General features: G+C 39.0%; 1 protein-coding gene across 1 annotated transcript; it reads right to left on the reverse strand.

Moving 5' to 3' along the window:
- Positions 1 to 7,779: 7,779 nt before the first annotated feature.
- On the reverse strand, positions 7,780 to 8,934 carry LOC130917955 (claudin-3-like). Its single transcript, XM_057839756.1, has one exon. It carries the CDS (start codon positions 8,857 to 8,859, stop codon positions 8,212 to 8,214), a length of 648 nt encoding a protein of 215 aa, XP_057695739.1. The 5' UTR covers positions 8,860 to 8,934; the 3' UTR covers positions 7,780 to 8,211.
- Between the last annotated feature and the right edge of the window lie 1,021 nt (positions 8,935 to 9,955).

A 9,955-nucleotide genomic window follows, 5' to 3' on the forward strand; every position in this document is an offset into this window, starting at 1 on the left:
GACAAAACAGTGCCATGCACTTTATACTTACAAACAATTGTTTGCACTGTTGCTCTTGGGACCTGCAGCTGCTTTGAAATGGCTCCAAGTGACTATCCTGACTTGTTCAAGTCAATGATTCGCTTTTTCCGATCCATGCTGAGCTCCTTTGACTTTCCCATTGTAGCTTTTGTGGGCGTTTGCATCCAATGAGCCCTATTTAAATGGCCTCAGAAAAGTCACCAGCGGACCACTCATAATCACTCACAAGAAGTTAAGAGGCCATGCTATGAAGCTCATTTCACTGACACAACTTTCTAAGTCACCAAAATTGCTAATTCGTGTTGCTGTATGTATATTTTTGACCCAGCAGATTTGATCACTTTTTCTGTTAACCCATAATAAAGTCATAAAAGAACCAAACTTCATGAATGTTTTTTGTGACAAAGAAGTATCTGTTCCAACCACTCTATCAGAGAAAAATCAGAGTTGTAGAAACAACTGGAAACTCAAGAGAGCCATGACATTATGTTCTTCACAAGTGTATGTAAACTTTTGACCACAACTGTACATGCAATGACACTTTCCGGCCATTAAGGGGGGCCTGCCCCCCCCCTTAAACTCCGCTTATGATGTTAAGTCTTGATTGTCGACCTTAACTGGAAGTGACATTTTCAGTGGCACTGAAACATGTTCATTCACTGCTAGCCTCCCCCAGTTCAAATCTATTTGACATCTTTAGCTGTCCTTGTTCCTAAAATTGTTTTATGAGGCAAAACACAGCAGGAATTTGACCTTCAGTAGCAAAAAGTAACAGTTTTGTGGTTGCAGTTGAGCACATTTAGTGACTCTCTTTGAAAAGAAACATTGAGCTTGTGTATTCTTCACTTGCAGTTGAAGTGGGGGGCACGGGAAGAGAGGGCGGGGGCTTCTTTTTCATTCCAACTTCAGGTGCCAGGCAACCTCTCGGCCCTCCGCATTCCCCAGTTTCGGTCATGTGACCAACAGTCACCAGCCTCGTCTGGCCGGAGCCGACCGAACGTGACCGGACCCGTACTGTATAAAACCACTGGGGTCGGATATGAAATAAAAACAAAGAAAAATACTTGAAAACTCTGTTGGGATTAATTTTATTTTGTCCAGTGAAAGTCAATCATTAGCTCAACACTGGTCAAACATGCCTGAAGGTCCGATTCGAGTCAGTGGATCACAAACACACACACACACACACAAGGACACACTAACCTAATAAAAAAAGAAAAGTCAGGTAAAAGAACAGGAAATGAAAACACTGTCATGCTTGTGTGCAGAAATATACTTTGTTTCACTTTTGGTGTATAATACAGGCATTTTTACTTGCCGTTAATAATATTTTTTGTAAAGTAGCTGGATCCCTGGATGTATTTATTATCCTTTCTATGTTATCTTTTTTTACATGTGCTGGTCAGCTGCTTAGACACAAAGAAAATGACTGAGTATTGGACAATGTGTTTTAATCTGAAAGTATACTCATTTCCCTTAGATTTAAGTCTTAAACGTTCTAATTTTGCTGAAGATCATTCACATATTATTTTTTCCACACAGTCTTAGAAATTGTTCTACCTCTTTTTCTTATCTTTTGATTCGTTCCACATTACTCACCTGGTTAAAAGCACTGTCATATTCCTAATTCTTCCGCTTTTCCCACAATTGCCTGAAATAAAACTGTTCACACATCCCTCATTTTCACACTAAGATGGATTGGACACGTCACACATCAATGGCAGCCAGTGAGTTCAATCACTGTCCAATAAAATGTTAAGAACTGTAAATATTCCCACATTTTCACAGTAAAACTTGAAAAGGAAAAAAAAAAAACATACAGTATATTGACCTCCTCTTTGACCTCTTTCCACATTCATCAAGCAATAATACAGTGCTGGCCAAAATTATGCAATTAAGTAATTACACATCCTTTGGTAGTAATATCTTCATTTATTTTGCTTGCAATGAAAAAACACAAAAGAGAGTGAAAAAAATTAAATCATTATCATTTTACGCAAAACTCCAAAAATGGGCCGGACAAAGGTATTGGCACCCTCAGCCTAATATTTGGTAGCACAACCTTTAGACAAAATAACTGCAAACTTCCGGTATCCATCAATTAGATTTTTACATTGCTCTGGTGGAATTTTAGACCATTCTTCTTTGGTCAACTGCTCCAGGTCTCTTAGATTTGAAGTGTGCCTTCTCCAAACTGCCATTTCAGACCTCTCCACAGGTGTTTAATGGGATTCAGGTCTGGACTCATTGCTGGCCACTCAAGAAGTCTCTAGTGCTTTCTCTCAAACTGTTTTTTTAGTGCTTTTTGAAGTGTGTTTTGGGTCATTGTCCTACTGGAAGACACATGACCTCTGAGGGAGACCCAGCTTTCTCACACTGGGCCCTACATTATGCTGCAAAATTTGTTGGTAGTCTTCAGACTTCATAATGCCATGCACACGGTCATGCAGTCTAGTGCCAGAGGCAGGAAAGCAACCCCAAAACTTCAAGGAACCGCCGCCATGTTTGACTGTGGGGACCGTGTTCTTTCTCCTGTAAACTCTATGTTGATGCCTTGTCCCAAAAAGCTCTACTTTTGTCTCATCTGACCAGAGAACATTCTTCCAAAATGTTTTTGGCTTCCTCAGGTAAGTTTTGGCAAACTCCAGGCTGGCTTTTTTATGTCTCTGTCAGAAGCTGTGTCTTCCTGGGTATCCTACCATAGGGTCCCTTTTCATTCAGGCGCTGTTGGATAGTACGCTTTGACAATGTCGTACCCTCGGACTGCAGGACAGCTTGAACTTGTTTGGATGTTAGTCAAGGTTTCACCATCAGCACAATCTTTCTTTGAAATCTCCCGTCAAGTTTTCTTTTCTGTCCACATCTAGGGAAGTTAGCCACAGTGCAATGAGCTTTACACTTATTGATGACACTGCACATGGTAGACACAGGAACATTCAGGTCTTTGGAGATGGACTTGTAGCCTTGATATTGCCCATGCTTCCATACAATTTTGCTTCTCAAGACCTCAAACAGTTCTTTGGTCTTCTTTCTTTTCTCCATGCTCAATGTGGTACACACAAGGACACAGGACAAAAGTTGAGTCGACTTTAATCCATTTTAACTGGCTGCAACTGTGATTTAGATATTGCCACCACCTGCGATGTGCCACAGGTAAGTATCAGGTTCTGTTAATTACACAAATTATTGAAGCATTACATAATTTTTTAAAGGGCCATTTTTTTTGTAAAATGATTATGATTTCATTTTTTTTGCCATTCTCTTTTGTGTTTTTTCATTGCAAGCAAAATTAATGAAGATATTACTACCAAAGCATTTGTGATTGCAATCATTTTCTGGGAGAAATTGAGCATTATCTGACAAAATTGCGAGGTGTCAATACTTTGGGCCAGCACTGTATAACACTAAATTTACAGACATATTTTCTTGGCTGCGTAACACAGATGTCGTCAAGTCGCTTTAATTACAGAGTACACGTCACTTTGTGTCGTTATCGGCAGCTACACCGATACCACAACTGTAACATGACACGCTTGCCTATCAGTCAGCTATCAATATTTCAGCGTCCCGCCACCTGCTGGGTGTGACACATTGGCTTGAACCACGTCCTGACACTTAAAGGTCAGTTTATTAGGTGGACAACCTGATAAAATCTTGATCTTGCACCTTTTTGTTTGAGAAAGAGAAAATGTATGAAGTTAAGTGGCTTAAAACAGTGGTCCCCAACTTTTTTGTACCACGGACCGGTGTGAAGTGGGCCTTTTTTTCCACGGACCGGCAATGTGTGGCAGAAAACTATAGAAAATTTATATATGAACAGTAAGTGCAGGGAAAATTTAACTCACCATACCCTGAATTAACCTTTTTTAACAGTGGCGTCTCCTAAAATTTGACGACAAATATCCTTGATCGCAAATATAATGAGTTCTTCCCCAATCGTGAAAGGTTTCTTGGCTTTAGCAGTACGGTTCACAATGAGGTATGATGCTATCGATGCATTTGTTTTTGTTGCCTCGTTTGCTAGCTTTTAGCCGCATATTTTGCTGAATTGACTTGTTTTTAGGCTCCTTTTCTGGCTCAGTAAGTGGCCTTTTCCCTGTAAAAAAGCTGTCCAAAGATGTGAGATGCTAGCTCCAAAGGATTTCAATGACGACTTCCTATCAAATGTTGTTATTTTATTAGTAAGCCGAGCAAAATGACCTGAAGTAACCCGTCCGCCATTGCTGAGGTGTGCCGCACACAGCCAACAGCAGCTAACCTAATTGTTTATATTGACTGATGCTGGGATGATATCGGTATGCAAAAACCCCAACTACCAGAGAGCGACACAAATCTGTACTCAGATTAGTCAATAGAGTAGACAGGCATATTGATGTGTCAAGAGGCACAGTCCAGATTGCGGTCGTTAACAAATGATTTATTATTTCTCTGTGGCCCTGTAGCAAATGCGCCACGGACTGGTACCGGTCCCCAGCCCGGTGGATGGGGATCACTGGCTTAAAACATGCTGAAAATTTGAGTAATTGAGTCGATAATGACATTTTTCTTTTATTTGAAACTTTTGAGCAATTAAACCTGCTGTACTAGGTCAAGCTGACCTAGGAAAATTTTTGCTGTTCCTGAGAAACTAACATACTGTCACTGAAAGGTTAAAAATGAGCTCATAATTGTAGTTGTATCAAATGGGAAGCTTCTTTTTTATTAGTTTGTCACAAGTATGAATGATTCTTACAAGTTTATCATTAGTAGACACCCAGTACATTTCAAATAGGAGCATAGACTTCATAATACCGTATTGGCCCGAATATAAGATGACCCTGATTATAAGACGACCCCCTCTTTTTCAAGACTCAAGTTTGAAAAAAAAGACTTTTTGAACACCAAATTCATTTTTTTACAGAAAATAATTACAGTACATCCGAAACAAATGATTATAACAATATATTTGAGAGAAAAAGCTTGTTATTTTGTCTCATTCAAATCTTTCACCAGTAGGTAGATGGCGAGATAGTGTGGAAAAGCGCTATATAAGTATAACACCATTTACCATTTAATATCTGAACATTTAAATATGTTACTTCCTGTTAATTTTGGGGTGTTTTATGGGTCACTTGCTGTTTATTTTGTGTTACAGACCTGGGAATCACCCAAATGAATAGGCAGTGACTCATACTCAACAGTAAATGACCTGTAAATGCCCTCAAATGAAAAGCAAGTGACCTGTAAATGCCCCGAAAATCGGACCGAATGACTCTGAATGCGCTGGTTGAATGAACGAACGTTCCCAGTCTAAATGGATTGGGCGTCGAGCACCGTCAATGGCAGCCATTTTTTATTTATTCATTTTTTTTAATTGACTCCTTTTTAAAACAATATCTTGATTCTTGACAGGAGCATTTCGATAACCATTTTGGATACAAAGTATCACCATATATATTACCATTTCGATATTTTGTCACACCCTACTATGCATTGTGCTGTATTTTAAGATTTTGAGTTCTGCTTGTTTAACAGAACTTCAGTTTACTTCAAATTTTGAGAATTTGGTAATAACTTGCAAGTTTTGTTCTGCTTACTAGTTTTTATCATCTGTACTCTTCAGTAGGTTTAATCTGAAGTGTTACAAACTAAAAAGCCATGGAATCTTTTACAGGGATGTTCTCTATTTTAGTATTTCCATTTTCTCTTTCATTTTTACTTTACTGGAATGCCATCAAAGCAACTACTTACGTGTACTTCTTGACTTCTTTTTCCACAAAAGAATAAATTTCTCATGAATGAAAGCCTTTTATTTGAGTAGCTGTCACATGATTTACCACCCAATAAAAGTAACGGTCTCTACAGGGTCCTGATACCCGATCCCCTTTCTCAGTATTATATTTCAAACACCATTGTAAAATTCAAGAAGAACACGTACGACTGTTGTTAAAACAGAAGATGTTTATTGTCCAAAGTTACAAGCTGCGCAGAAAATCAGTAGACCTCTCAGTACATGTGTCAAAAAATTGGATTAATGACGCTCTTGCCCTTGTGTTTATTACACACATATTTTCGATAACACTACTGGATTATTTCAAATTACCTTGGAAGACTATCTGGATATTTTGGCGTCTCGCCTCAATGTGACATCATTTTGTTGGATGAAAAATTTAACACGGATGATTTTTGTTTCTAAAGGCCAAAATGGGCTCGTTAAGCAAGAAATATATCTCATAAAAACGTATCGACTATATGTCTAAGTGTTATGGATTACATGGACAACAAATTCACGTTTAAATTAGAATATGCCAGAATACAAATATTTTTAATTTGTGCTAAATTGGTGGTAAAAAATGCTTGGAATCACTGTTAATATTTAAGAAAAATTTTTAAATACAGTACAGATTTTCTGCTTGAAATGTTCAAAAATGCTTCTTTATTTATAGCCAGTAAAATGTTTTTTTTCATCTTTCTATGGCAATCACGTATAGTGACAGGCAAAATAATGTTTATATACATGTTGCCATTCAGACAGCAGATAAATAACTTTGTTTGCTAAATACACCAGAAAAAGATTAGCAACCTTCCCTACTCATCTAATGGTTTTAATGCTAATTCAAAAATTAACTCATTGGCTGCCATTGACGGCAATAGACATCCAAATTTATTGGACATATATTGCCGACAATGGCACTGAAACAATAATTCAGTCGGATTTGATGTCTAGCACTGTCATTGGCAGTGAATGAGTTAAAATAAAGTTGTCTATATAATTTTTTATACTGTGAGGACATTCAGACTTCGTGTCAGTTTATGGTATATAACACGTTTTAATATGAAATATGTGCATTGGTTCAATATAACTTGAGAAACACTGAACTAAAGACTTATAATTTTCATCAATCTAGATTCAAAATTTATGAACAAAAATCAAATTGATGTCACAAAATAATGGCCAAGGGGGCTGCATGTTTTAGAACCCTCACTGGACTTCCAAGTTTACTGTTTAGTGTGAAACCGGGCTTTTCTTTTTTGTTTCTGTTCTTACGGAACAAGCTAGCATAGCTAATGCTAATGGTTGTTTTGAGCGATGTTTGTCAAGAGGTTAGCCAAAGTGGGTTAGCGACAGTCACTTGACTAGATGTTAGTTTTCTCAACTGTTATCCATAAAGATTAAGAAAATTGAATGACTTGTTTTTTGTTGTTTTTGTTATTTATTATTTGCCCTTTGCATGGCACTTTATTTAACTCATTGTCTGCCATTGACAGAGCCAGACATCCAATCCACTCTGACTGGGAGGGGCTGGCAGCAAATGATCACTACCCGCCCTCCCATTCAAAATGGATTGGACGCATGGCTCTGTCAATTGCACTGACACATGAACATTCATAGCCAGTCCTCCCAGTTTAAATAATTGGACGTATATCCTCGTCATTGGCAGGTGTTGAGTTATTATACTATGAAATAAAAAAAATTAAAAATCTGAATGCATTTTATTTCATTGTAATTTTATTTAACATTTTATTTATTTTAAAATATTATTCATTAAAAAAATAGAAAACAAAAAAAAAAATGCAGTAATGAGTAACAACGTAAAAATAATATACTCACATATATTCATACATAAGTGTAATAAAAAATGATATTTTAAAGAAAAAAATGGTATTTGAACATTGAAAAATGTACACATGTACACACCTTTACTCCAAATGCTAATATTTTGGACTAAATAACGCAAAATATGATGTCTATGTATGTGAATGCCAAGTTTTTATGAGGTTAAGTGAAGTTGTTTTTTTTTTTTTTTTTTTTTTTAATTACCAAAAAACAGTCTCTTGCCCTACATACGATTATTATTTTAAACCTTTTGTGGAATACTTGATCCAGCCCACACTCACACGCATTTCATGAAATTCAATGAGACTCAAAAATATAGACAAAGATCTTTAAAAATGTTGGTTCCAGCAATGTTTAGTGACAGGTGAAACAATGAAATGGTTCCAGCAAAGTTTAGTGACAGATGAAACAATTCAGAGCTTTTCTAATATGGCAGAAGGAACAATGAACCAGTATTCTTTTCTACGTAGCTCAAAAAAAGTTGTTAATGAATTTCGAACAAGTCACACGGGAGACTTACAGTTAGTTAAAAATGTACAGAAATCATTTTCCCATCATCTCCTGGCAGTCTTTTTTTTTGTCCACATCCTCGCTCACACGTAGTCCTTCCTCTCCATCCCTTGCCCTCCTGCCGACCTGGAGGCTGAGTACGCCATTCTGGAGTTGCTGTAGCGCGCCTCGCTCGGCGGACAGGAGCAGCAAAGCAGCCCACCTCCCAGGATGAGCAGCGCGGCGGCCGCCCACCCGATGTAGAGCGCGGCGCCCAGTTCTCGCCTCTGGGCGTCCGTCATCAAGGGGTTGTAGAAATCCCGGATGATGGTGTTGGCCGACCAGGAGACGGGAATGAGCTGCATGACGCCAGACACGATGAAGAAAACCCCGGAGACTATCATCACCTTGGCTTTGGAGGCTTCCTCCTCGATGCAGTTGGTGCACTTGGCGCCGGTTATGGCGATGAGCACGGCCATGATGGCCAGCAAGATGGAGATGACGGTGAGGGCCCGAGCGGCCTGGAGATCCTGCGAGAGTGCCAGCATGGAGTCGTAGACCTTACACTGCATCTGGCCCGTGCTCTGCACCACGCAGGTCATCCACAAACCCTCCCAGATGATCTGCGCCGTCACGATGTTGCTCCCGATGAACGCCGTCACCCTCCACATGGGCAAGGCGCACGCCACGATGCCGATGATCCATCCCAGGATGCACAGGGAGATGCCGAGCAACTCCAGGCCGACCGACATCCTGAGGGCTCTTCCACCAACGTCACGCGGGAGAGACTTGAGAAACTTGAGCGCGCGTTTGTGTGTGTGCAGACGTGAGCGCTATGCTTTATAAAGTTGGGTCAGGTGGATGGGAGGAGTTCTTAGAGGAGCTGACATCACCACAAGAGGGGGAAGGAAAGACGCAGAGAAGAAGAGACTTTGCTCTCGGCTTTCACGGCCCCCTTTACAATAAGGCCTTTTATGAAGGAGGCACGCAAGGCAGATAAACGCATTGTACAAGGTTTTAAGGATGAAAATTACAGGTTTCATCTCTGGCTTTTTTTTGACTTATTACCTCTTTCTGTGCCTTTGATGGTGACCAATGTCCAATCTTGTGGTTCTTAAAACTAAATTGCTTTTGTAATTGCCCATTAGAATTGAATGGATATGTTTTTGGCAGAGTTTGGCTGAACTGTACGTTTTGGGCAAAAACCTTCAACAACTACAGTATTGTGCCCCTTAGCGTCCTGAATTTTTTTATGTATAAGTTATGTGATTTGAACAAAAACTGTATGAAAATTAGCATTTTGAATTTCATTTTTGTTGTTGTTGTTGTTGTCCAAAAATACGCATTTTAGGGCGAATGTTCATATTTTGCATGTCAAACAAAAGACCGCCTGCATTGCGCAAAAATTACGGTCGGTTTGATGTGCTTGAACGTTGTCGGTGGGACAAGCGGTTTTGGCTGGGCGGCGAGATGGTAGCTTTTGCATTACATGCAAATCTAACATCAAATACGGAAATATTGCAGTTTTAAATGGCAGCAACAGGGATACGTGTAAGACTGGTTACACAGTGACTGAGATTTCAAGTCAACCTATATAGAATAGAATAGAAAGCATTTATTGACAGAGTACAACGAGATTTAAAGCTTTGCCATAACAAGCACCAAATAACACAAAAGTACAAGTAAACTAATACAACAAATAGCAGCAAATAGTGAGGCAATAGTAATGATGTAGTAGTTTCATGATTTTTTTTGCTGAAAACCAGTGGTGTTTTCATCAACAATGACGATAACGAAAATATTTCGTCGATGAACAATTTTCATGACGATGACGAACTACGAACGTGG

This window comes from Corythoichthys intestinalis, chromosome 6, assembly GCF_030265065.1.
Source record: "Corythoichthys intestinalis isolate RoL2023-P3 chromosome 6, ASM3026506v1, whole genome shotgun sequence".
Taxonomy (NCBI): Eukaryota; Metazoa; Chordata; class Actinopteri; order Syngnathiformes; family Syngnathidae; genus Corythoichthys; species Corythoichthys intestinalis.